The 27751-nt window shown below is 49.9% G+C and overlaps 1 protein-coding gene across 1 annotated transcript; it reads left to right on the top strand.

Annotated features, from left to right (window-relative positions):
• Nucleotides 1-767: 767 nt before the first annotated feature.
• On the top strand, nucleotides 768-27284 carry LOC138118808 (lipase maturation factor 1-like). The gene is made up of 4 exons (XM_069030028.1): nucleotides 768-963; nucleotides 9403-9712; nucleotides 27082-27165; nucleotides 27242-27284. Exons 1-4 carry the CDS (start codon nucleotides 768-770, stop codon nucleotides 27270-27272), a joined length of 621 nt encoding a protein of 206 aa, XP_068886129.1. The 3' UTR covers nucleotides 27273-27284.
• The last annotated feature ends 467 nt before the right edge of the window (nucleotides 27285-27751 follow it).

Below are 27751 nucleotides of genomic sequence, written 5' to 3'. Positions count from 1 at the left end.
GGTTTGGGATGTCTCCAGAGAGGGAGACTCCACACCCTCCCTGGGCAGCTGTTCCAGGGCCCTGCCCACCTCCATGGAAATAAGTTTTTCTTGAAGTTGAGGTGGAATTTGTTGTGTTAATCTGTCCTGAGCTCCGCTGGTCCAAGCATGGTGCTGGTAACACCAAGGTTGTGGATTCAATCCCTGTATGAGCCATTCGCTGAAGGACTCGATCGTCCTTGCGGGTCCCTTCCAAATCACAACATTCTGCGATGTGGATTCTGGTTTAGCTCAGGGTATCACTCCTCATCCTGTTGCTAAGCACCACCGAACAGAGCCTGGCAACATCCTTCAATACCCCTTGGAAATATTTGGATCCATGGGATCCCTTCTCAGCTTCCCTTCTCCAGCCAGTCCCAGCTCCGGCAGCCTCATCACAGAGATGCTCCAGACCCCTCACCAGCTCCGCGGCTGCGCTGGCCGCTTAGGTTACTATTTTTAAAATAAAACTTTGCATTTTCTCGCCGGTTCGCTGAGAACTTTCCCCGTTTCTTCCCGTTTTCCCCCGTTCCCCCTCCATTTTCCCCGGTCCCTGCCGTGACCCCTCACGCGCGCGCCCGGCCCATGCTCGCTGTGCCCGACACGGCGGCGCCGCTTGGCAGAGAATTCTCCCTATTTCCCCCCCATTTCTCCCCGATTTTCCCCGTTTCCCCCCGATTCCCCCCCGTCCCCGCCGTGTCCCCTCACGGGCCCGCCCCGCCCGGCCGCACATGCTCGCTGTGCCCGACATGGCGGCGCCCAGCGCGGGGCTGCGCCAGCGCCGCCCGGGCCGCGGCCGAGCCCCCGATGGAGCCCCCGGAGCGGCCCCCGCTGCGTCCCCCGATTCCCCCGAGCCCGGCGTCGGTGCCGCGGCCTCGCCGCTCTCCCCGGGCACCTTCTGGCTGACCCGCATCGTGCTGCTGCGCTCCATTGCCCTCCTGTACTGTGAGTGCCGGGCGGGCGCTGCCCCTGCGCCCCGCGCTGTCCCCAGCAGCCAGGGAACGGCTGGAGCTGTGCCAGGGAGGGTTTGGGGGGAGAGCAGGGAGAGGTTCTTCCCCCGGAGGGTGGTGGGGCACTGCCCAGGCTCCCCAGGGAATGGGCACATTCCCAAGGCTGCCAGAGCTCCAGGAGCGTTTGTACACCGCTCGCAGGCACGTGGTGGGATCCTTGGGGATGTCCTGTACAGGAACAGGGGCTGGACTCGGTGATCCCTGTGGGTCCCTCCAAATTCAGTTTATTCTATGATTATATGAACCTTGTGGGTCTGCTCCAGCTCAGGATATTCCATGATTCTCTTCTTTTTCACTCCTACTTTCCTGGTGGGTTGGGGACGCTGTGGCTGATGCTGGGATGGGGTTGGTGATGTTGGAAGCTGGTGGGGCTGGAAGGAGAAATTTGCTCACACCACAAGGCTGGTACCTCTCAGCAGAGCTGCTTGGAGCTGCTCATCCTTTCCCTTCAACTTGTGAGCTCCCAGTGCAAGAACTTTTTGTCTTATGCAGCAGCAGGACTAGAGAGAGAGTTGACATCCCTGGGTGCCAACACCACCAACCAGGACCTGCAGTCGACATGACCTTAAATTATTCCACAGTAAAAGCAGTTTCCAGCCTCTGCCGTGCTTGTTTGCCTCTTGCTTTGGCACTGAGAGCTGCGCTCAAAGCCCGCTGGTGCTCCATTTAAAAATATTTACAGTGAAACCAAAACTGACAAGTAACACACTACGGTACAAATTCTAAACTTGCCCCAGATTTGTCCACGGAATCGTTAGAATTTGTAGCCTGCCAGCCTGCTTAGATTATTTTGCATCAAAACCATGCAGAAGTTGTAGTTTTGTATGGTTTTGACACGTGCTCTGGTTCTAGTTTGGTTTCAGCTCTCAGTGAAATGCGAGGTTATGACTCTTTCAGTCAAAATGAAAGCGATTCCAATATTCCCCCGTGTGTAAATCCAGGCTGCTGAGTTTCCCGTGGCTCAGTTTGCAGTTTTCTTATGAAAAACTGATTGCTGTTCTCTGCTGTGCCTTCGGTGGAGGCCGCTGCTTCCTGGTGGTGGATTTGGGGTGATAAATGTGCCACACCTGGGACCTAACGGGGTGTCGGGGGTGGGAAGGGAGCAGGGGCTGCCCGGAGGGGTGGGAATTGGTGGAAATCAAAGGTGTGGGACTTTGTGGTGAGTGGGACAGCTGGGACAACGAGGTGGGGAACAAGGATCTGATTGGGGGTCAGGTGAGTTACTGGTGAAAGTGATTGAAACTGGTGGGCTGCAGGAGAAAAGGAGGCTGGGAGTGCCTGAGCCAGAGGATGAAGCTGAGTTTGCAGGCTGGTGAGTAGGTGTGGGATGATAAAAAAGAGGGAGACTTCTTTATGGTACTTTTTCAAGCAAGAGAAAGGTGTGGGAACACCAGAAGGTAGCTGAGGGAGGAGACCCCAAAATGCTTCTGTAGTGTAGGGCGAGGAAACCTTTTGGAGAGTGGGGTGTCAGAGGGAGGGTTTTGAGTACTGGAGCTGGAAGGAGCAGGGCAGGAGGATGTTTGTGTCCCTTGTGAAGGGAAGAGGTGTAGGAGAGAAAAGTTCACCTGCTTGTTGTGTATCTTGTGCATGGCTGCACTTGGGAGTTCTGCTGCTGGTTTGGGGTGATCCAAGGCCGGGAATCTGGGCCTGGTTTAACACAGGTCAAATTCCTGCTGGCAGCAGTGCTGGGGCTGGCAATACAGCAGAGGTGTCCCACAAGAACTTGTGGGGTGGAAACTGCTTGTTGTGTGTGAGCAGGCAGATTCCCTCTGGTGCAGCCCTGGGATGGGATGCTCCAGAGGGAAGGTGGGTTGCCCTTTGATCTCTGTGGAGAGCCTGGGTTTTTTAGAACCAGCAGAAGACAATTTTGTGCCTCTGTGCCAAGCTGCTCTTGCAGGTTTTTTTCTGGAGATGGAAGCATTTACTGTGACAGCTGATTTTTCTCCCAGACGCGGCGATTCCGCGCGCGCCGAGGCTCAGACTCACTGAGGAGACGGCTGATGCCGTTGTGACAGTTTGACATTCCTCAGTCGTGGGATGTTTTCCCCCCTTCTTTCATTTCACCCTTTTATGTGTAACCCTTTCCTTCCTGCTGGGCTGAGCAGTGAACCCTCTGAGGGGAATTTGTGTTAAGGTGTTGGGGAAGTGGGCACTGCCTGGTGATTGGAGCTCCTCTGGGAGCTGAGGGTTGTTCCCCGTTCTGGGTGGAATGGAGGGATGGGAGAGCGCAGGATCCTGAGGATGGGATGGAGAGAAATGGGATTTGGGGTGTACAGTGACCCCAAAGCATGGTCTGGGGGCCTGTCACCTCCTTCCTGCCCTCCACCCCGTTCCCAAAGGGGGGTGGTCATTGCCTGGTGCAGGCAAGGGAGATGTTTTCCCTGAGGATCTTCCCGTGTGGAAGCAGGACAGGCAGAGCAAGGCAGGTGTGAAGTGTCCTTCGGTGTGCCCTCTCTTCTCCCCTGCCCCCTTTGCTTGTAACAGCTCTCCTCTTTTTTTTTTTTTTTTTTTGTCTTTGGAAGGGATTTTCCAGGAGCAGCCGGAGCCTGGGAAGTCCCTGGCAAAGCAGCTGCTGTGTGAGAGGCAGGTTGGAGATGGGAGGTGGGAGAGGATCTGAGGATTTGGGGAGGTCAGAGACCAGCCCCACCTGCTGCTGGCAGGAGTGGGAAGGCAGGGAAAGTGGATCCAGCTGAAAGGGCTCTGTGAAGCTGGGTCCTTGCTGCACTGTCCTGGCACTCCATCCTTTGGAAATTGTCTCTCTCCGTGTTTCCTGATGGCTCCTTCAGGTCCTGGAAGGCCACAATAACGTCACCCCAAAGCTTCTCTTCTCCAGGCTGAACAATCCTAGCTCTCCCAGCAGAGCTGCTCCATCCTTCTGCTCATCCTGGTGCCTCCTCTGGACTGGTTCCAGCAGTTCCACATCCTTCCCGTGCTGGAACCCCGTGCTGGAGGCAGCTCTGCAGTGGGGTCTCACCTGGGCAGGGCACAGGTTCAGACCAATGCCAGTTTGGGATTTGCAGCCTTTCCATCCTGCTCTTGCCCTGTGTGTTTGTTCCCTGTGACAGGGGTCGGTGTTTTGGCAATACAGAAATACTTTGAGGTCTTGTTGGACGTGCTCTTACAGGTAAATAGCTGATCCCAAAGCTCTCGACAGCAAATGTGCAGTATTTGCTCCCTTCACCCTCCTTCTAAATCATTTTTGAGTGCCCTTTTTGGGTGATTACTATCACCAGATTCCAGCTGTAGAAATTGAAGTAATTAGATACCACCCTCCCCAGTCTCAGCCAGGCTCTGTGAAGAGCTTTGAAATAAAACCTATTATTTAAATCCAGTTTATCTTCCTTCTCCTTATGTATTGTTTAATAGTATTTTCTTTCCCCAGAGCTAGAGCTATGGGAGGTTCATGCTCCTTCTTCCTAAATCTGAAATCTAAAGCCCTCTTGGGGGGGTTTGGCTTCCTGTAGGTTCCTGGCTCTCCCCGGTGTCCTTCCTCTCCTCTTTCTCTGCCATCTCCCCTGCTTTCCCTTCCCTCAGTTTTATTAAAAGGCTCCCAGTAGCTTTCAGCCTGCCTGGTCAGGATTAGAGAACATCTTCAGGCACTTTTGCTGCCCTGGAAGGTTTTATTTCAGCTCAGTGCTCGTTAGCAAGGCTGTGCAGCACCAGCAGCGTGTCAGCACTGGGTCTTCGGAGCAGCTGCATCCCCCTGGAAGGGGAAAAAGGTTCCCTTCTCCGCTCTTGTTATCAAGCTCCCAGTCAGCTCCTTGCCCAGAGCTGCTCTGGAGCAGAGGGATCTTCCCAGGGCATCCTCCAGCTGCAGGCTGGGGTGGTTTTGAACAGCCTGAGACCCAAAGGGAAGCTTTTTCTATTTACACACCTTTTCAAACAAGGAGGCAATGGGGAGGTGAGCACTTCAAAACCCCTCGAGCAACCACCCCAAAGTCTTCAGCTTGGCTGTGAAAGGCAAGAAAACAAAAAAGGTGGTAAGAGCAGAGGACTTTGTTGTGTGTTTTTTGTGGGTGCTTGGCTTCACCCTTCGCTCAGTGCTCTGGTGTTGTTGCTTCTGTGTTGCAAGACTTTGCAAGGGAATTCATCAATTGAGAACTTACTCGATTCATTTCTCTGGTAATAAAGAAAATACCAGGAATATTCTGCTCTTCCTTCTTTCCAGCAGTACAACCTCAACTTGCAGCAGCCAGCTCAGGGCCTGTCCAAATGCCTCCTTGGGTCAAAGGGGCACTTGATAAACTGCTCCAGGCAGACTTTGTGTGTGTGTGTGCAAAATGTTGTTTGGTTTTCAGGCAGAGCTCTGTGCTCTTGATTCAGTTCTTCTTGTGGTTTGGGCATTAAGGAAAAGTTAAGGCTTCTTTTAACAGGGCGTGGGGGAAGAGAGAAGAAGCCATATGACTGAAAAGTTTTGGATTTTACATCTTTAAACCTTTCCTGAGCATGAAGAACGGGATTCGCTCGTTCTCCTACCATGACAGGCTGAGCCTGGACTGGGGGAAAGGAGCTGAGGTGCCAGGGAAATCTGGATGGAGTGAATCCTTTTGGATGGGGACGCTTGGGTGGTGGTTATTGGTACCATGTGGGATTGAGCAAGGAACACGCTGGGTTTGGGGGGAGAGAGGAGGCTGGGAGGGGAAGGAGAAGGTGGAGAGGGGGGAGTTAATGGAAAAGTACAGTGAAGCACCTTGTGAGGTGAGGATAAGTAGGGAAGGTCTATTAGCAGCCCTGATAATTTGCATGTATTATGTAAAGCTCAGCTGGCAGCAGGGAGAGCTCCCATGTGAGCTGTCAAAGCTCCGCAGTGGGAGGCAGACCCGGAGCTGCTCCGCTCCTGCCACCTGCACAGCCTGAGGAATGGCACATCAGCTGGAGCACAGGGCACTGGCCTGGGCTGAACGCTCCCAAATCCTGGAAGTGTCCATGAAAAGCACAGGCAGTGAGCGGCCCCAGGGCTGATGGAAGCATGGTGGGGGCTTGTGCCAGGTCTGGAGGCTTGGAGGGGCGCAGGCTCCCAGGGAAAAGCTCCAGGACTGAGGGGAAGTGGGTCAGCGTGCCCCAAGCCCAGAAGAGGGGTGATTATGCCAGTCAGTGCCCAAGGTGGAAGCAACTTGTTTGCCTTGGAAGGAGTGGAAGATGCAGAGTGGAAAATCCCTGATCACGAGGCCACAGGGAGAGAGGTTCTGGAATAGGGGTTGAGGAAGAAGCACAGGCTTTGGGGGAAAAGGGACTTTTTTACCCCCCTGACTAAGCCAAGGTCAAAGGGAAGGTTCCTGGAGAAGGGAGCAGGGTCTGTTACACTGAACTTGAGGATCCAGTTTCTCTGGGGTTCAGGGAGAGGAAGTAATGACAAGCTGATAAATAACTTCCCTTTTTCCCTCCTGGATCTGGACATCTCCTGTGTTGCTGAAATCCTTTGTGGTCTCTGTCTTCAGTTTCAGCTCTTCCCTGTGTCCAGCAGCACAGGAGCTGCTGCCTGAGGGGGAAACCTCTTGGAGAGGGAGCTGGGAGGGCATCGATAGATGGATGGGTGGGTGGAAGTGGGAGCTGCCTGGGGGATGAGCCCTTCAGAGGTGCTCCAGAAGATGCTGGAGATGGGTGAAGAGGGAGCCCGGAGTCATCCAGATGCAGACGGAGAGTGGGGAGTGTCCAGGAGAGGGAGCTGGATCCGGGATGGAGCTCTGGGAATGCTGCACGTGTGTGAGCATCACCTGGGAGGTGATGGATCAAACACAGGTGGAACAGTGGGATTTGCTTTGGGGGAGGTGAATTCTCCCGAAATTAGGGTGGCTGCTGCTGGGGTTTGGCTGCAAAGGGTGATGTGGGAAATCCCAGCAGTGGGAAATGGATGTCCTGGGAGGAAACCCCTTTGGAGCCTGAGCTGGGCCATCCCAAAATGTGCATTTCATGGCAGCTCCAGCCCCGTGTTTGCTGCCTGCAGGCTCGGAGAGGCTGAGCACGGTTTTGTCTGTACCATGTGGACTTTGCTGGAATTGCTGGCATTTGTTTTTCCTAATTTACCTTTTCCTTGTTTGTCTGGCATACAGTGCAGGGGTCTAATTTAGACTTTTTTCAGGCAAAAACCTGCTCAGCACTTATTATGGGTTGGGGCAGCAATTCTGGAGCATTTAGAGGTGAATTTGATTAGCACTTTTGGAAAACTGTGCAGCAAATTGCAGTGCTAATCATGGGAAATCAAGCCGTGGAGTTTTAAGGCAGAACTGGCCTTTACTTGGCTTTTTTTTTTTAGCCAGAAATGAAGATATTAAGCTGTGTAAAGCTCAGAAGAATTATATTTCAATTATATTTCTGCTGGTTTTATGTCAGGCTTTCTGATTACACAGTTGTGCTGAGCTGAGTGTTGGTAGAAAATATGAATAAAATAGAAAACACTTAACCTGTGCTCCAGAACTGATCCTGTAGTGCTGGCATCAGTTTTTTTCATATCTCTCCCTGTCCATAATTGAGTAAAATAATTGACTAAAAATGTCTTTTATTTGTAAAACTATTCACTGTGTATAAAAGATGGATGAGAAGAGACACAACCAATTAACTCCCAACTTTATTGTGTCATCCCTGGGGTTCAGAATCTGCTGGAATCAAAGGGAACCCTCGCAGTGACCTCTGCTGTGTGTTGGATGATGACTTTTAGTGGGTTTTAAATGAGAATAAAATCCATGGCTGTGTGCTGAGAGCTGGGGGAGTGTTAAGTGGATTAAGTGGAACCCACTGGAGACCTTTGTCTGGGGAATGGGACTTTCAGTTGGATTCCCTGGGGCTGCAGACTTTGGGTTGCTGCTCCAGACTTCAAAGAAATGGGAATTTGGGCTCTGATTTCACACAGGCTCTCCCCCAGCTCTCCCAGTGCGAGACACCAGATGAACACCCGGATTGTTGTTTGCAGAATGCCAGCATTGAGATAAGCAAGGAAACAGATTTGATCATTAACCAAGGAGCATTGGGGAGGGGAACAAATCAGCCTTTTGCAAGAGCTCTGGTGCTGCTGCCCATGACGTGGCTGGTGTTTGGATAATGTTTGAAGGATGGGTAAATTAGTGGATGCAGCCTAATCAGGAAATGTTGGCCTTGCTCATTACTTTTTTTTTTTTCCCCTGAGATGCGGAGATTACTGGAGTTACAAACTGCAAATTGGTAACTGCAGGAGATGCCTAAAATATGAGATAATCCCTAAAAACTGCCCAACTTTCTCTGTAGGCCATCAAAAGATCTGTAATTAAATTGCTGATGTGCTGTTAAAAAAAGCATCTGGCTGGTCTAAGATAGTCCAGGGCAGGAGCAGAGACACTATAAACGGGACAGCTGTAGTGACGTGGGAAAAGTGGGAATTCAGGGGATGGGAAGATGTTAAGATCTTGGATTTCCAGCCTTCCAGGGTATGGGAGGATCCAGAGGGTCAGGCCATGGCAGAGCTGCTGTTTGGGGCAGTTGTGGAGAGCCACAAACCTCTGTCTGCCCAAAGAACTGAGCGTGCCTGGAACAGCTCCGGGGTCCTCAGCACAGGAAGGAATTGTTGGAGCAACTCCAGAGCTGCTCCCAGGGCTGGAGCCACGCTGGGAGAGCTGGGGGTGCTCACCTGCAGGAAACTCCAGGGAGACCTCAGAGCCTCTTCCAGGGCCTAAAGGGGCTCCAGGAGAGCTGGAGAGGGACTGGGGATGAGGGATGGAGGGACAGGACACAGGGAATGGCTTCCCACTGCCAGAGGGCAGGGATGGATGGGAAGGAATTGTTCCCTGTGAGGGTGGGGAGGCCCTGGCACAGGGTGCCCAGAGGAGCTGTGGCTGCCCCTGGATCCCTGGCAGTGTCCAAGGCCAGGTTGGACGGGGTTTGGAGCACCCTGGGACAGTGGAAGGTGTCCCTGCCCATGGCAGGGGATGGGATGAGAGGATCTCTAAGATCCCTTCCCACCCAAATTATTCTGGGATTCTGTGAACACCTCTTTAATGAGCTGTATGAGTTTAAAATGTCTCATTAGCAATAATTCGAAATATGAAGTCTTTTCAATATAAGGAAAAGATTCCGGTCCTTGATAGATGCCCAGGAAATGTTACATAAAGATGGAGATCTGCTCTCCTCCAAAGCCAAGAGAGGATGTCTAGAGTTCTTTTGCTTTCTGCCTTGTGGTTTATAGAAACCATGGGGTCCTGGAGTGCTTTGGGTTGGAAGGGACCTTAAAGATCATCCAGGTGCACCCCCTGCCATGGGCAGGGAACCTTCTGCTTGAGCACTGTTGGAGATGAGGGTTTGTGAATGAATTCCTTCCACGAATTGCTTCTGTAACTCTGGATTCAAAACACATCCCTCATCCTGGGTGATTCCTAATGTGTTTTCCCCTCTCCTTGTTTTCCTGCAGCCGTGGCCTTCCTGGTGGCGTTCCACCAGAACAAGCAGCTGATAGGAGAGAAGGGGTTGCTTCCCTGCAAGCTCTACCTGCAGGATGTCAAGAAGTACTTCAAAGGGAAGGTGGGCCTGGATGCCCTGAGCTACGCACCCACGCTCATCTGGTTCCTGGACTGGTCAGACATGGACAGCACCCTGGATTGCCTGGCCCTGGCTGGCCTGGCAGTGGCAGCCTTTGTGCTGCTGACTGGCTGTGCCAACATGGTCCTCATGTCCCTGCTGTGGCTGCTCTACCTCTCCTTGGTCAACGTTGGACAGATCTGGTGGGTTCTCAATCCCTCTTATTTTGCTTTTCCCTCGTGCTGTTTGTGGTGCACATTGATTTTCCTGTTCTGTTTGGAGCATTGGACGGTTCCATTCCCTCCATCCCTCATCCCCAGTCCCTCTCCAGCTCTCCTGGAGCCCCTTTAGGCCCTGGAAGAGGCTCTGAGGTCTCCCTGGAGTTTCCTGCAGGTGAGCACCCCCAGCTCTCCCAGCGTGGCTCCAGCCCTGGGAGCAGCTCTGGAGTTGCTCCAACAATTCCTTCCTGTGCTGAGGACCCCGGAGCTGTTCCAGGCACGCTCAGTTCTTTGGGCAGACAATGGTTTGTGGCTCTCCACAACTGCCCCAAACAGCAGCTCTGCCATGGCCTGACCCTCTGGATCCTCCCATACCCTGGAAGGTTGGAAATCCAAGATCTTAACATTGCTCCTCACCAGCTTATCCATGTAGGAATGCGAGATAAGGACAGCACCTGGCACAAATTATTTATGGGCATCTCCCAGCTCTGTCTTACCTGGGCTATCTGCCCTGATTTCTCCTCTGTAAATTGACTGCAGGATTGGATTTGATGATCCTCGTGGCTCCCTTCCCACTGAGGTTATTCTGTAACATTCCATGCTGTGTTATCCCTGTTGTTCAGTGCTTCCCCTCGTGGCTGTTGCAAGGGAATTCCCTCAATAATTACTTTCAGGATGGTTTCTCAGTTTTCAGCTCTGTCCAGAAAAGAGCTGGAATTCTGTATTTCAGAATAAGTACAGGAAGCTTGTTTGGGGGGAAGAAGGAGAAACCCTGACTCCCTGTAAATCACCTTGCTGCAGGGCAGGGCTGTGGTGCAAAAATAAAGGGTGTAGGTTGTCCTCACTCTTGTGAAGACCCCAAATATATTTGTTGAAAGAGGATGTGCCCTTAAAACCCTTCCAAAGAGGTCCTTTAGGTGACCTCTTTGCCTGCAGCTGAGGTGATGTGGGGCCTTTGTGGAGGGAAAAGGTTCTGCTGTGAAGAGGTGCCCAGGGATATTCTTCCCAAATTTTCTGGCTCTACAGTGGGATACCATTTCCACAGATGGGCTCAGTGGATTTGGTTTTAAGGATTTGGGTGTGCTGTCCTGTTCATTCCCATCCTACTCTGGCTGGAATGTAAGTGGGTGAAGGAGAACAGCCTCTGAAAAGCTCCATTCTCTGAGGTCTTAACTCAGCATGAACTTAAAGCTGTGAAACCAAGCCAGAGAGTTGGAAAAATAACTCGGTGGATGGTTTTCCATTGCCTCTTTCCAGATTGTTCCAGAGCTGCTTGTCTGTTTTCTGGATGTTTTAATGCTAAAGGGCAGGAATTCAAGCATCATCCTGCTCTGGTTTCCAGGGATACAGAAGCCTGTGCTGTAGCAGAGCAATCTGGATGTGATCCTTGACTTCTTCTTTTTTGTGTTTCTGTTTGGAGGGGAGAAAAAAAAAAAATCCCAACAACCTCCCCCTGAAGCTGCCAAGGTTTTGTAGCTGAGAGCTGGAGCTGCAGTGACTCCAAGGCTGGAGGTTTGATGGGTTAATTCGTGGAGCAGTGGGATAATTAAGACAGGCTCTCTTCATTAGTGCCCACAGCTCTCTGGAGAGCTCTTTGTGCTGGTGCTGTAGAGCTCTGAGAGTTTTATTTTTAATAAAATGCCCCACCTGGGATGTGTTTTCCCTGTGTTTGAGCAGTGTGTGCAGTGCTGGTCCTCTGCTCCCACTTCTCCTGGCACAGGGGGTGGTGTCTGTTCTGGCAGTCCTGCAGAGCTCCCGAGGTTTTGCCAGAAGAATTCCAGGTGTCCCTGGTGATCTCAGAGTGGCTCTTTTGGCACCTTTTTCAAGCAAGAGGAAAAAGGTGGTGGATACAGAGAGGAGCCTTCTCCTCTCTTCCACCAGACCATGTCCAAACCCCTCTTCCTGAGCAGGGTGGAAGCTCAGGGATGAATTTTGGGTCTCTTCCCAGCTCCAAGACAATGATCTGCCTGGCAGGAGTGCACATGGAGCCTGGAGTTTGCCTGTTGTGGTTGAAAGGAATTGACTCTTGATAGTTGAGATAAGGCTGGATTCCCTCCCCCCCTGCCCCCTTTCTCCTTGAAATTTGGGGGCTGAAATCTAGCCTGCTGCTCCTGGTGTACAACAAAAACACCCCAAGGGATTGGGTTGGGATCTTCTGGGAAAGGGGTAAGAGAGAAAAGAGGGGATTGGGGATGTTCCCTCAGCTTCATTTCCTCTTAATATCTTATATTAAACAGGAAATGAGGTGGTTCTTGGGAGGGGCTGAGGGAGAAGAATCAAAGCAGCCCAGCTCCTTCAGCTGCGACCTCATTTTTCATCAGATCCTCTGGAATGGGTCACTGGGTGGCCAAACCCTGATTATTCCTGTTGTGCATGTGGTGTGACATGGAATTCTCTGGAGAGGGGGATGCTGGGTGCTTCCAGTGCCGGGAATGAGCAAAGCAGGATTCCCTGAATTCTCACAGTCCCTCGGGAATTATGGTGGTGGAAAGGGGTGAGCTCAGAGTACCCAAAATCTGCTGGTGGGTGGGCAGCATCGGCCTTAGAGCTTAGGCTGGCCTTAAAACCAAGGCTGGCTTTAAAATTCCCCTCTCACACTGGTTTGTAGGTGGGGTTAGATGGTCCTTTAGTTGTTCTGCTCCCAGTTTGGGGCAGATTGAGAGGTTTTGATGAGTTCTGTTGCTTCTCTGAAGCACCTGCAGGAGACCACAGCTCTCCTGGAAAGGACAATGTCAGGCATTCCTGATGGGAGTGATGAGGCAGCTCAGCAGAGAGGTGCCTGAAATGAGGAAGAAATTTCTCCTGTGGCCACATTATTTTGAGGTTTTTTGTACAAAATCTTGCTGTCCCTGTTCACTGGCCAGTGTGGGCTGCTCTGAGCCAGCCCCGTGGGCTCTCCCATCCACCAAAACCTTCAGCTGAGCTTGCCTGGGAAGCCAGTTCAGGGAAGATCCAGCGTGCTAAGCAGGAATAGAGCTCTCTTCTTCAGGCCAGTGAGGGACAATTTATTCCTTTTATCGCCTTTTTGTCTATTTTAATTGTAAATGTCCCTATTTGTTTTGGGCTGCAGTCCCCAGACCCTGGGCGCTGCTGAAGGAGCAGCTCTTTCAACTGCTGCCCAGCTGGCTTGGGCTCAGCCAGGGGAAGCTTTAGAAGAGCAAAGTGTCTCCTTTGAAGGGCAGGACACGCTCCCTGCCTGCCCTGGCCCCACCTGGCAGCTGGGGAATATCCATGAGCCTGAGGACAGCACAGCCAGGAGCAGCTGAGGGCTTGGAGGGTGTTAAAACCCTCAGGAAAACTGCTCCTGTGAGCTGTTTGCAGTGGGGTTTGAAGGGTAAGGATTATTTTGGCAACCTAAAATCCCAAGAACCGGGCCCAGTTTGTTGCCCTTGACTTTGCCAGTTTGTTGTCTTCCACTCTGAACAGTCTGCAATAAGATGCACTTTGGTGGTTCTCAAAATTAAGTGACCTTGTGGAGAAATGAATTTATTTTGATGCCTGGGAAGTGTGGGGTCAAGATTCCCAGTGCTCTCTACCTTCAAATTGGGCAGTTTTTGTCCTTCTGGGCACAGTGTTTCCCAAAAAAGCTGTGGGTCTGCTCGGACTAAACCCGGGTGTGTTTGGGGTCAAGGCCACCGCTGTGATGGTGTCACACTCAGTGTGTCCAGCTTAAAATACTGGGGTGTTTCTTTCTTTTATCCTCATCTGCCACTTTGAACTTTTTCCTTGTGAAGTAGGAGACTGTCAAGAGTCTCAAAATCTGCCAGGGCAAAGAATATTTCATATCTGACCCGTTGGGTGAAGTGCTGAATCGTGATGTTCATTTTAACCTCGATCATTCCTGTCATTTCTGCACTAGTAAAATAGGAGTAAAGTGATAGTGGTCCCAGGTTGAGTGGAGTAGAAGCTGTTTAAAGATGTTTTAAAAGATTTTTGTGGGAATTCCTCATAATTCCAACATCCACTTTGCAGCCTGCAAATCCAGCTTGTCCAGAGCGCAGCTCCCCTGGTCCCATACAAAAGGCTTTGCTTTTCTCCCACTTCCTCCCTCCTGAATATTCCTGTAATGGGTTTTCATCCATTTGAACAAGGATATGGGAAAAGCTGCCCCTTGGTTTAATCAAAATCCCTGTTGCAGGTGGCCCCGTGAAGCCTCCATTTGAGGCTTCTTTCCCTGGGGTTTCTGTGGGATCTGTGTTTGTGGGGATGGGCATTGTCCTGTGGCAGGACAAGCTCTGTGGGAGAGGCTTCCAGCAGGAGTTAAATCAGCTTTGTTCCAGAACCACTAATGCACTTCTAAAGTGACTTAGTAATTCTGGAATAAATTCACTTTTATCCCCCAGTAAGGTGTCTCCAGAGAGCTATTACATTTTCTTATAGAAACAAACTTTTCAGCTGCTCTGCCACTGATCTCCTGTTCCTTCTGCTGTTGTTTCCTCCCTTCCAGCACTTCCAACTGGCATCTGAAAACCCTTCCTTTCCCTGGGTTGTTGTGTTGGGTCATTTCCCAAAGCTCATTGCCCGTTGTCAGACAGCACAGATTAAAAAAAAAAAAAAAGCTGGAATTGTGGGATTTTAAATGCTGTTGCCTTTATTTTCTTTCATGATTCTGGTGGAGTTACAGGAGCTCAAGGGAATAAGTTAAACAAGGCAATAAATAAAATATTATAGCATGAGGTGGCTACAAAAAGAGGTTCTTTTCAGTGTGTTCTTCCCTTGTGGAAAAGGGTGGTGCAGCTACTGCCAGCAGGTATTTAGGGTCAAGTAAGACCAAGCAGCACCTTTTTTTTTTTTCCTGCAAGGAATATGAAACAGAGCTTCTGTGGCCTTTGAAGCCCAAAAATTGCACAGAGGGGAGGAGATGCTCCACAACTTCCTGGTGGTTTTTCATCTTTAGCTGCTGGAACAGAACAGCTTGGGAGTTTCGTATGGAAGGACGAGGCTGCAGCAGGTCGGGGAGGCTTGTCTCTGAGGCAGGTGATTTAATTGCAATTAAATGACTGTGATTAGAAGTTCATCTGCAGCAGAGAAAGAGGAAGGGCTGGTGTGTGGTGGAGGGCTAGTGGGGTTTGTCTCATTAAAAAGCACTTGACCCATGCAGGATTTAATCAGGGTGTGCTGGGGGCTGGGTCAGGCTGAGCTCCAGTGGCTGCTGGAGCTCAGGAGATGCTTAGGGAATGTTTTCCCTCTCCAGGAAGCCGTTAGTGGCCATTCACTGAGCCTCTTCCCATGTTCTTTCTCCTTATTTTCTACACCTTTGGGTTCTGAAACTAAAGGGTGTTTGTCCAGAGTGATCCAGCCCAGTGAAGGTTGGAGACAGATCTTTGAGTTTTTCATTCCAGGTTGGAAAGCAGCCAGGGTGTGAATTGGGGCTGGATTAGGCAAAACATTCCCACTTTTAAGCATGTTGGTTTGTGACTCTTTGATGGTGAGGGCACAAGAGTGTGAACAGAATCATCCTGGAATGGATTGGTCTGGAGGTACCTTAAAACTCATCCCATTCCACCTTTGCCATGGGCAGGGACACCTTCCACTATCCCAGGGTGCTCCAAGCCCTGTCCAGCCTGGCCTTGGACACTGCCAGGGATCCAGGGGCAGCCCCAGCTTCTCTGGGCACCCTGTGCCAGGGCCTGCCCACCCTCACAGCCAGGAATTCCTTCCCAGTATCCCACCTAACCTTGCCCTCTGACAGTTTGAAGCCATTCCTGCTTGTCCTGTCCCTCCATTCCCTGCAAATCCTCTCTCTCCATCTTTCTTGCAGGCTCCCTTCAGGTCCGGCAAGGTCACAGTTAGGTCACCCTGAAGTTCCCCAGGCAGAACAATCCCAACTGTCCCAGCTGTTGCTCCCAGCAGAGCAGCTCCATCCCTCTGACCATCCTGGTGGCCTCCTTTGGCCTGGAGGAGCCCTGTCCTGACCAGCAGACGAGAGAATCCCCCTTAGAGCTCCCAGCAGCCCAATCCAGCTGCAGCAGGGATCAGTGGAGCTGTGCTGGCTTTTTAAGCAGTGTGGATAATTCAGGAAGACTTTTTGTCAGACACTGAAGAATCAGGAGCTGGGCAAGGAAGGAGTAGGAACCTGGGTGTCCTGGGTTTTGTCAGGACATGTGGGATTCTCTGGGATCACAGCACGTGTGGGAGTGGATCTCTCAGCTGTGCTTGACTGAGTGACCTTGGCAAGGGCTTCCCATCAGTTTCTATCCTGCTTTATCAGCCTGTCTGGAAGTGATACGAGCTTGTACTGAGGGACTGGAATTCTTATCTGAGACCAGCTTTCCATTCAGGTTGGAAGTGGAAGCAGAAATTCACGTCGTGCCTGAGTCCAGTGTCCAGTTTTGGGTATTAAAAAGAAATATCTTTAGATAAATCTCATTAACCAATATCACCTTGGTGCCTGGGCTAAATTGGAGTAATTTGGAGGTTTTTAGGGCCTTGCAAATAAGTCTTTGCCCAGAACCCTTTTTGCAACCTGGCTTTATTTTCCCAGCTCTCCAAAATACCCCAATGACAACAACAAGAAGAAAAGTTAGAATATCTTGCTCCTTTATCAGGCCTTGGCAGGGAAGCTCAGGAATTTCTTTGTTATTGTGGCTTGCAGCCTCGCATCCCTTCTGCTCTGAGCTGCCCTCCCTCCATCCCCAGCAAGCAAAAATTATCTCTGGAAGCGTAAAGCCAGCCTTGCAGGATCTCAGGGGGTCATCCTTCCTGCCCAGGAAGCTGCTTTTTGGCGCTTCCTCCTCGCCCAGAAGAGAGGGAAGGGATCGGTTTCAAAGAATGCTGCGAGCAGCCCTGAGCGCTGGAGATGACACATTAATGAAAACAAAGATTAATTCCATGTGACACCGTTGCCTTGCAGTACAACCGGGAGCTAATGAAGCTAATGAGAACCATATTTGGGGTGAGAGATGAAAATTTAATTGTGGCTGATGGCAGAAATGAATCACAGAGTGTTTTTCCCCCCCCCCCTCCCAGCATGGGGAAGGTTTTCCCCTCCCTGCCCCTGGGGTTGGGGTAGGAGCAGTCCTTGAGAGGGGCCAGGTGGGATCTGCTCAGCTGGAATTCTGAGTGGATGGGCAGGAGGAGGTGATCCATGGCTGGATTAGTCCTGGAGATCTGGAAATGTGTGAGGTAAATGTAGGTGGCACTGGGGAATCTCAGTCTGCAGAGTGCTTGGCAGCAGGGGCCAACCCCAGAGAGATTCATTAGTGCAATTAAAGGATTCTTTTTTTAATCAAGGAATTACTCACATCCTGTTTTCCTGGGGTTGTACCTGCAGAGCCTTTCTGCTGGTACAGCAGGATCATAGCAGTGCTCAAGAGGTGATTCCCCCTTGTTCCAGGTCCTGAGTGTGTCCAGGCTGATGCTGATCCCGTGGTTTTCCATCAGGGACTGTGTCCAGTTGTGCTCCTGCTTCTGGGCATGCACTGGTTTGGCAGCCTGGGGTCCTCTTCCTGCTGCCTGTTCCCATTCTCCCCTTCCCCTGGGCTCAGCGTCCAGCTTAAGGAGCAGCTCAGAGCAGGATTCCCAAGGCTGCCACTTGAGCATCTGCTTTTGGCACTGGCAGGATTTTACCAAAGCAAACCCCACTGGAGTCTGACAAATTGTGCAGTCACCTAAGCCAGGGTTTGGAATCATTTTTTGACTTTGGAAACGAGTGTGGGCAGAGTTGGTGAGTGCTGGGGCTCAGCTGGATAATTCCCATTTGGTCTCCTGACCAGGCCTTTGCCAGGGGAACACAATGTGGTGCTTTGGGAAGAGCCAAGTGGATGCACAGGATGGGACATCCCACTCCGCATCCCCTGCTTGGCTCCAGCCCTGCCCCGGCACCTTTCCCAGCACCGAGGAGCAAACCTTCTCCTCCTCCTTCTCCTCCTCCTTTATTTTTAATGTTAGCCCCGTTCCTCCCATTTAAATGTGGATGTTGTAATTACAGAGCACAGAATCCCAGCTTTTAGAGCTCTGTGACCACAAGAAAGTGAATCCAGAAACCAGACTGGTTTCATTTGCTCCCATTCCAGCTGATTTCCTCCCCCCACCACGGCTGTGCAGTGCTGAAGGCTTGGCAGGGACCAGAACCAGCTGTCAGAAAGGTTTCTTACCCCCACACTTTTAAGTTAATGATGTTCTGAAATTAATGGTGCACCAGGCTAATCCTGGATCTCATTGTGATGGATTTTCTGTCTTTTGCCAGCCATGTTTCCCAACTGGGCTGGGGAAGTGGATCCCCGGGTCCTAGGGAAGAAAAACGGGTGGTTTTCCATCCTAAGTGTTTACAGCTTTAATTTGGTTGGTATATTGTGGTTTTCCTGCACGCTTTCAGTAACTTTTGGAAGCTGTGGATGAGCTTTTCCACTCCTCAGAGCCAGGGAAGTGGCAGTGTCTGGGTGTCCCTTTGCTCTGGAAGTGGCTGTGGCCGCAGGCTGGGCACAGGAGAAGCTCAAGCTGTGGCACAGGGGGGAGAAGCTGAAGGAGCTGAATTGGAGTAGCTGAGGGAAAGGAAAAGTGGGAAAGGAGACAGAGATCAGTTGTGTGAAAGAAGCAGAGAGGTTGGAACACTGGCACAGGGTGCCCAGAGGGGTTGTGGAGTCATGTCTGGAATTGTTCCAGGCCAGGTTGGATGGGGCTTGGAGCAGCCTGGGACAGTGGAAGGTGTCCCTGCCCATGGCAGGGGTGGCACTGGATGGGCTGTGAGGTCTTTCCACCCCAAACCATCCCAGGATTCTGCTCTCTGTCCTGTCTCCCTGTGGACAGGACAAGAAGCTGCTGGTTTGTGTGATGGGAAGGAAGATCCACGTTAGGCGTAAGGAAAAGCCTCCTAAATGTCCCTGTGGAACAGCCCCAGGCTGGATCCCTGGAGAGGGAGGAGAATCTCAGTTTCTGCTTGGCCAGGCCTCTGGCTGAGGTGCTCCTCAGGCAGTCCTGTCCCAGGACAGGTGCATTTCCCACATTTTCTGTACTTCCATGGCTTCACCTCTTTGAACACCGTGCTGGGTTTGTGGCAGGTGGCTGATCCAGCTTTCCCTTTTGCTGGAATTTTGGAAGGAAGCTGCAGCTGTGTCTGTCCATTTGGTTGCCTGCTGTGGCCTGAGGCTGCTCCAGGCTTCCTTCCCTCCCTGCCACAGGGAAGACCTGGATAGTTAAAAATGCCACATTCCCACCTTCCCAGGGATGGGATACTTCACAGTGGTGCTCCCAGCTTGTGGAGACTTCCTGGAAACCTCCTTTTGGGAACCAAATCCTGATGGAAAATAGGAAATATTCCTGTACCCAAATCACTTTTCCCTCATCCCAGGTTCCAGAGCCCAGAGAAAGGAGAGGGATTCCTGATGGAGATGGAAGTTGACATCTGGGTTCACATTCCATGGAGGATGTTCTCTGTGGAGAACAGCAATGGGAGCTGCTAACACCAGCTGCAGATTTAGGGATGCAGCAGGGAATTCTCCTGCCTGTGGAAATTTAGTTGGAAGGAGCTCGTGGTGTTGGGCGCTGCTGGGGTGGGTGGGACCGGTTTTATTCCGTTTTTATTACAAATACAGCTGGATTTTCCTCAGAACATCCATAGATGTAAAGGTAAAGCCTGCCTGTTCTATCCTATTTTTAGTAGACTCCATTTGGAATATTGTTTCAGGAATGTTTTCCAGCCTTAGAGGAAGCCCTGTCACAAAGAACCCCTGCATTAAATGACCTGGGCAGCTCTGGGGTGGCTGAGTGGAGAAGGAAATGTAAATTTATGGGGCAAGTCTGGCTGATGAGCTCCTCCTCCTCCTTCAGCAAATAAAAGCCATCATCCCACATGCTTTGCATGCAGGAAAAAAGGAGCTCTCTGGAAAAGGTGGCATTTTGTGCTGGGTGAGTTTGGGAATTCCTGATCCCTGGAAGCTCTTGTGGAGCCGTGTCCTCAAATTCTTGCCAGCAGGATGTGTTTTCCTTGGGAATAATGGGGTTCAAACCATGTTTTGCTCTCAGATTTTGCTTTCCAGGAATATATTGGAGCTAGAATTAATCAGCAGGACAAGGTGGTGAAAACCATTTAACTCAAATATTAGATGATGTTTATGATTCCCAGCTGATCCGGGCTAAGTGGGATGTGGATTTGCCTCCCCTGGCAAGTCAGGCCTAGAAGTGTTCTCTCCCAGCAGAAAACAGCCATGGCATCACTTTTTAATTTGATTTAGGCAATCCAAATGGAGCAGACTTGGAATCAGCAGAATTTCTGGCTCCGACGATGTGCAGATCAAAAGTTCCACTGGTGAAATTTACCCCCAAGCCTGCAAAATCAAATCCATGTTTTTCCTTGTCATTATCTGTTGGGAATGTTTCAAATGCCGAGGCACAAGTGAAAAAACCACATTGTTACAAGAAATATTTCTGTTAGCTCCTGACAGAGCACCTTGAAAAGGAAAACTGGTGATTAAGGTCAGAACCCCAACCTGAAATGTGGGGGAATTGGGTACCTGCCCTGCTTGTACCTATTAAAAAACTAAGAAATCCCTGCAAGAATTCCTGCTGCTTTTATGGGTTCGGAGTGGGCCCTTTGGTTTGGTTTCCTTGGCGTTTGTCTCGCTGGCTTCTTGAGAGGAATAAATCCACAAGTGTTTGCCTGTCATCACATGACAAGGCCGGGAGCCTGGATTGATGTAATCAGCACCAGACACACGTCAGAAAACTTCATGTGGTTCAGCAAAATACAATATTTTATTAATTCCTCATTGGGGGGGGGTTGTGTTTTAAATGAGCCTCAGGGGGTTCTTAACTTCTGCCAAGAAATGAGAATAATTCCTCCGAGTTGGTGTTGAGCAGCACCACGAGCGTGGTGGAGATCAGCAAAGCAAGGTTCCCTCAACGGCAGAGAGCTTTCTAAAAGCTGCTTTTATTATTAACAAAACTACAAATTAGCCTGCAATAGCAAGGTTTCTTTGTACATCAACGAGTCTGTAGGAAATTGCTGCTAAATATGGTGCAAAATACTGAGATTGTTGGGTTTTAGAGTGAATCAAACCGTGTGTGAGCACAAAACGAACGTGCTTACTCAGGGCATCTTCAGTAATGGCGAATCCTTCTGAAAATCTTTCCAACCTGAGGTGTTTTTTAGTTTTGTGGGTTTTTTTTTTTTGATTTTTGGGTTAGTTTAATATGCTGCAGATACAAATAATAAAGGCCTGATGTGGGATTGAAGCCATGCTGGGAATAAACACAAGTTGAAGGAGAACATCTTAAAACTTGTTCAATGCTAGGATTAAAAGTCAGTTTTAATCAGAATTGGTGATCTTACAGGAAGTCACCCTGCTGCAGCTGAGGCTGAAGGGAATTCCAGTGGGAAAACCAGGAGCAGCTCTTGGGAAGCCCAGACCTGGTGGGATTTGGGGCAGGGGGGGTCCCTTCTGTGTCTGCTGCTTTATGCAAAGAAGGGGGGCAATCCCTTGGAGTACTGAATAGCCCAAAAAGTTGAGAATTTGCTCTTTTTCCATTTCCAGGCAGCAGCATTTCCCCGTTTGTGTTACATTTTATGCGATTCAGGACTTTTCTGTCCTCCTTGATGGCGTTTTGAAACTCCAAAGGTTTAAAGTGAGGACCAAAACTAACACAGGACGTCGATTCCTTGAATTTATCAAACCCAATTTTAATTCTTTTGCCTTTTCTTCCTTTTGTTTTGCAGGTATTCCTTTGGTAAGTGACTAAAAATGAGTCAAAAGCTGCATTTATCATTTTTTGATGCATTTGTGGGTACGTAGCTTTTACTTTACTCCAGCTTGTTTGCTCTTTCTCTAGCATGTTCAAGTTTTGATTTTTTTTTTTTAATTAAGGCTATTTTTGTTAAGTTTATATATAATTTTTTTAAGCTTTTGATTATCTTTCACTGCCTTTCTTTCTGCTCATATGCCCTCAAAGAAAGGAGATTCTGTAAATTGAGGCTGAAGAGAGTTGGTGGAAGGGTTATGTTTATAACTAAGGGAAGGAAGGAAGGACATCCCTGGGAGGGAACCTGTTCCTCCCAGATTCCCTTTCCATGGTGATTTGGATATCAGGAATTTCTTACTCCTATCCTGGACTTTTCCCTGGGATGAGGTGCAGCTGTTTCCTCCTTGGAAGTCAGGAGGTGCTTTGCCCAGCTTGGTGGGTTGTTTTTTTTCAGTTTTCCAACCCATTCCTAAATGGAAAATTAGAAATCCTTCTGGAAGCATTCCTCCCTGGGGAAATATTAGGAAAACTGCAGATTTTCTGGGAATGACTGCTATGGAATAATGCCTTAAACAAGCTTATCTGGCCATGTTTTCTCCCTTCAGGAATGTGCTCGTGCCATGGGATGGGTGGGTGAAGGACACTGGATCATGGTTGGAGATGGGATTTGTATTCCCAGCTTGGCTCCATTCATAGATGGAATCTGGTTGTTCAGAAAGGAGGAATGAGAATGGTTGAATTCCATTTGGGTGTAAATATTAGGGAGGTTTGATCCCTTCTCCTCCTGGGAATTGTAGCTGTCTCCTCGTTTCCAATGGATTGTTTTAATTGTGGGTACTTGAGCTGTCTGAGGGTTTCTGGGAATGTTGAGGTGGAGCTTCTTCAAGAGGAGAAGCAGAGGAATATGGAGTATTTTCCATTATAATCCATAAAGCATTCCAGATAATGCTTCCCTGTTGAATGTGGATATTTTATCCAGGACAACACAAACCCAGAGGGTCGGACTGGAGTTACTCATCCTCTGGATGTGTTGCTGATGGGTGTAGAAAAATTGCTTTTTTTTTGCTTTGTTTTCCAAGTGGTGTTTCATCTTTTTTTGGCCTTTCCTTGTGTCCCAAGTGGAGACTCCCCCTCCAAGCAGCCCTTTGTACGCAGTGGGGTCTCTCCCTTCCCTGCTTTTGGCGTGAGGGCTCCTTCGGAATGAGATGAAGGAGATGTAAATCTCCAGTTCCTTTTGTTAGAATACAGGAAAACCACAATATTTTTGTTATAATATAGCTGAAACAACAACATTGTCATCCATTGCTGGGGCAGTACATTAAATATTGCTGAGCTCTGGAAGCCTCATTCTTTGGGAGCATCTACTTCAAAGCAAGATCCTTAAAAAAAAAAAAAATAAAAATTCCTGGAGAGTTCTTTGTAAGTGCTGACTGTTTCCTATTCCCCTCCAGGAAGTGTGGGGGTTTTTTTGCTGCATCTCAGGATGCATTTTGGTAGCCTCTATTCAAACTCCAGGCTGTCCCTATGAATTTTAAAGAACTCCAGAGCCTGGAAATAACAACAAGCTGTGGGATCAACTGGTATTGCCACAGGTTTTGCTCTTTGCTCTTACTCCTGGCAGGGAAAAGTGATGAAAAGCACTCCTCGCTGGAGGGAGTGAGCTGGGAAGCAGGAATGCCAAGCCCCATGCTGGGCTGTGTATCCCTGGAAGGTGAGGATGCAGATCCTGGAGTGGGCATCAGCCAGGGGCTTGTGCTGCTCTAGGATCAGCTGAGCTGGGATAACTTCAGGCTTTGCTTATGGTTATTGTGATGTAAACCTGGCTTTGCACCCAGCGGGGTGCCCTCAGTGAGGGGGGTGCTGGTGGCACCTGGGTCCTTCCCTGTGGATGGGCACCGATCCAGATCCAGGGCCCCTTTTCTCCCTGGTTTTGGCAGGGCACTGCTCTGGTGGGACTGGGGGTGGATGGAGTGCACTGGCTGGCTTTGGGATGCTTTTGGGATGGATGGGTGGATGGATGGAGGTGCTACCCATCCTCCCTGGAGCACAGCTGCAGGACCAGGCTGCTCCTGCAGAGCTTTCCTGGCTTTTCCATCCTTAGCCTCAATCTCCTCCTTGAGCTTTGCAGTTCCAAGGCCTTTTCCTCATGTTCTCCCTGTTGGAGCCCCTTTCCAGGTGTCCTGGTCTGGCTCAGCTCCAGTCATGGCAGCTCTGCCCCTCTCTCCAGGTTCCCACTGTGGTGCTGGGATTAGAAAGAACCCCCATGGCCAACTTCCTGCTTTATCCTTGCTGAAAATCAGGGACCTGTGTTCTCCTGGCTTAGGATGAAACCTAAACTGCTTCCCTAGGTCTGTGGTGGTGCCAGCTTTGCTGTTTCTGACCCTGGGCTCTCTCCTAGAGCAGCAGTTTCTGCCTGGGATAACCCCCCAGGGCTTCTTTTTTTCCCCTGATGGAAATCCAGTTCCATGTAGGGATTTATTATCCCTGCTCTAGCAGAGGCCTGGAAAAGATGCTGCTGTTTTCCAGGCTTTCTTGTCCTCTTTTCTTCTGCTCTGCCTTCTGGTTTTAAGGAGTCCCAGATAATCTGAAGAGACTTTGATGGTCCTGAGCCTGCCTTGGTCAAAAAAAAGCTGGCACTGGGGAGTTCAAAGCAGGAATACTGCAAGGATGGAGCGAGCTGTAGTGAATCTGTGTAGCGTGAAAATCCAGGGAAAATGAGGTCACTGTCCAGAGAGATCCTGACTCCTCCATGCCTATAGGATCCCTGTCGGAGCAGCAATCCCTATTCCCAGCAAGGAGCAGGCAGGAAAGGCAGGAATGCATCTGCTGACCTCGTGGCTATCAATGGGATCATTAAGCAGAAAGGACTGAGGAGCAGCTGATCTGATTTGACTCCCGATGCTCCAGAGTGTCCTGTCTGGAGCCAAAGCAAATGTTTCCATAGGGATCATTCCAGAGAGCCTGGCTTCTGCTCTCCTCACAGGCCAGAATTAGAAGCACATTTTAAAAGCAAAAGCTTTTTTTTTTTCCCTCCTCTCCCAGTAAACTTCCTTGTTAATTCTGGTGTGGAGAGAAGACAATCCCTGAACAAACTCCAGAGGTTTTTTCCACTATCTGTAAATATGGAATGAGCAAATAACTGAGTTCCTACCCAAAATGCCCCCCAATTTTGTTGCATCTATTAGCTCAGAATTTGAGCTTGAAGTGTGTTTTGATTAGAAGTAGAATAAGAAGTTGAAAGCCGAGTATTTGTAATTCTCCATCACTTGTTAAATCCTCACTCTTTGCTTCAATGCAAATTGTTCCAAGGAGGATTTTCTCTTAAGAGGTCTTCAGGGAATCTCAAATTTTAGATGTGCATTGACATAAAATTAAATGTTAGAGTGCACAGCTGGGGTTCTGGGCGAGATGGAGGAGATGTTTCTGCTCTGTGAGTGCGTGTTCCCAGGGAAGGGGGAAGTTTTTCCTTAGCTGTGCTGTCCTAGAGAGCAGCTCTGTAGTCATGGAGAAAAATGAGAGGAAAACGAAACAACCGAGGTCAAACTTCACTGGTACAGGCCCAAAGCTTGGCTTAAGAGTGCTGAGGTGGGGATGGGTCTGGGCTGAGCTGAGATGGAGCTTCCTGCAGACCCCTCTGCAGTGTGGGAGATTGCCCAAGCGAATTCCCTGGCAGAGAAGCTGTGGCTGCCCCATCCCTGGAAGCTTCCAAGGCCAGGTTGGAGTGGGCCAGGAGCAACCTGGGATAGTGGAAAATGCCCATGGCAGGGGTGGAGCTGGACTGACCTAGAGGTCCCTTCCAACCCAATCCAGTGTGGGGTTCTGTGCTGTTTCAGATGGCAGCAGGGAATTCCCGTGCTGGCATCCCATGGCAGCGGTTGTGTGGGAGACCCTGGCAGCAGGATGTGGGGTTAGGCTGCTCCGTGTTATTCCCAGAGAACTTTGCTCCCTTCCCAGCAGGAGGCCCTGGATCCGAGTGTCCCAGAGCCCCTGGGAATGGTTGCACACCCAGCTGGCCATGGGCTGCTCTTTATTCATCCCCTCAGGCCGGGATGGGAGGGCTGGGGCTGCTTCCTGACCGTCCCGTTCCTGCCTAATATTGGGATCTGCTGTTCCTATTGCTTGTGTAAGAGTGGGAAACTTTTCTCTCTGTCTTATTAAATCTATTTTTCAAGCTGTCACTTAAGCAGGTCTAGTGACAGAGTCGGATGTTTATGTGGCCCTGGACACTTGAACTCTGGTGTTTTCAATCACAACAGCACCTTTTGCCAGCCGGTCTGAATTAAAAACTCCCCCTGACCTTTTACCCTCGGCCCTCTTAAATTCATGCTTTAAAAACAGCTTAATGAGGGGTTTACTGGCCCAATTGGAAGTTTTTATTAAAACCTATTAGTGAGCTGGAGTAGCCTGCCTGAAGGAAACGATTAGCCCAGAGCAGCTCTGCTCAGAGCTGGCCCTTAGCCACTCCAGGTTTTCCCTAAACTGCTTCCAGACCCACGTTAACCCCAACACTGCAGCCTGCATGGAATTCATATCCTCTGCCTTAATTTATGGCTTGTCTGATTCCCTCCCCAGCCTTGCCCCATGTTTGGGTTTAATGTCATTAGGCCGGCATTAAAGGGCAGCGGGGCCTTTGCTCGGGCCTGGCTCGTTTGGGAACCCCAATTAGGGGAAGTGTTCCCCAAATCTTTTGCTGCCTCAGGGATGAGGTGTGGAGCCTGCTTGGACAAATCCACGATGCTCCTGTAGTCCTAGGGGAGCTTTCCATGAGGAGCATCCCAGCATGATGGAGTTGGAGATGCACTGGTGGAACACGTGGGGTTTGATGTGAAATTGGCTTTTCAGGAGGACACAGAGCTTGGAATCACAGACAGGAGCTGGAGGGTGGAAATCCCAGCTGGCTTCTGCTGTGAATTTCCCCTTGGATCTGAGCTTGTTTGCTCTAAGTCTGTGTTTTATATTAAAAATTAGGCCAGTGGTTCTTGCCTATCTTCAAAATAAACCTAACAAGGCTTTGGAGATGTTATCTGCATGATCTTATCTCCATGGAGTTGAGGGAAACAGGCCAGAGCTCCACCTCCTTAGGAAGAACCTCCAGTGGAAGGTGGCCCTGCCCATGGCAGGGATGGGCTTTAAGGTCCCTTCCCACCCAAGCCATGCCAGGGTTCTGTGGAGGCAAACCAAAGGCTGAGATTTGCACTCTCCTTTCCAAAACCTGGTTTTAGCCTTGAAACGAGCCAGCTTCCCTCCTAATGAGACAAGAGTAGCAAAATCGATGGGGAAAAAAAAAGCAGGGAATAGCCCCAATGTACCAACCAGGCTGCTGTTTAATTGACAAATATTTTGGTTCTGGGATGCACCTTGAGCGTGATAAAGCAGAAATAACCCCAAAACAAAAAGCAGCTGGTCCCTCTCCTCACCCCACATTCCCAGAGCATCACCTCCTGCCTGTATTTCTCCTGGCACATGGATGCACCGACCTTGGAGCATTTAAAAAAGAATGTTTAAGGAAAAATCTGCCATTAAAGTTATTACTGTAAAGTAGTGCCTTTGATTGCGGCAATTATGCAAATGATCTGAAGGGATGAAATGCTCCTTAACGAGGCCTGATGGAAATGGTGGTGCTGGAGGGAGTGCAGAACTTCTCCAAACAGCTTTCCATGCATGGAATTTTCTTCCAGCCCTTTGCCATGTTCCTGGATCTCGACCTGTGTCACCGCTGACCGGCCTGCGGATGTGATTTTATTTTCCCTTAATCCAGGAATGTAAGTGGGTGGAATGGGAACGCTGGCCTTGCAAAACTGGGAAACCCTTTTCCCTAAGCAAATTGTTTCTGCACAGCTCTTGTGACCGACTTTTGGCCTGGCCTTGAGAAAAAGGAAACAAACAAAAATGCCTTTTGCAGGCAGGAGTTTCATTCTTTGGAGAAATTCGGGAAGAATTCTCCATGGAAAGGGTGGTCAGGCACTGGAAGGGGCTGCCCAGGGAGGTTTGGTGTCCAAGGAATTCCTGGAGGTGGCACTTGGTGCTCTGGGCTGGGGACAAGGTGGGGATTTGGCACAGCTTGGACTTGGTGATCCTCGAGGTCTTTCCCAACTTTTATGATTGTGGGATTCCATGATTTCCATCAGGAAAGGTGAATTGGGTTGGGTGACTGGCAAGGGTGGGAATCTCTTTCATTAAGGCTCAGATTGAAGCGTTGCCAATTAATTGAAATTGTCTCCAATATTAGCTTCAAAGCAAAGAGTTGGATCCTTGTCTCCCATAACTTGGAAAAACGTGGCCTGCAGTTAGATGGGAAGTCGCTGGTGTGGATGTGGCTGAGAGAATGCTCTCCCAGTTTGGATTGGG

The sequence above is a fragment of the Aphelocoma coerulescens genome, chromosome 14, assembly GCF_041296385.1.
Source record: "Aphelocoma coerulescens isolate FSJ_1873_10779 chromosome 14, UR_Acoe_1.0, whole genome shotgun sequence".
NCBI lineage: Eukaryota > Metazoa > Chordata > Aves > Passeriformes > Corvidae > Aphelocoma > Aphelocoma coerulescens.
Note: the sequence above shows the minus strand (reverse complement) of the source record. Positions and strands in the feature narration are given on the sequence as shown.

What these genes read in the sequence shown, in the direction of transcription:
- LOC138118808 (XM_069030028.1), top strand. Translation starts at nt 768, where the DNA reads ATGGCGGCGCCCAGCGCGGGGCTGCGCCAGCGCCGCCCGGGCCGCGGC. An exon ending in CTCCATTGCCCTCCTGTACT is followed by an intron (nt 964 to 9,402) that starts GTGAGTGCCGGG and finishes GTTTTCCTGCAG; the next exon opens with CCGTGGCCTTCCTGGTGGCG. An exon ending in GTCAACGTTGGACAGATCTG is followed by an intron (nt 9,713 to 27,081) that starts GTGGGTTCTCAA and finishes ATTTTCTTCCAG; the next exon opens with CCCTTTGCCATGTTCCTGGA.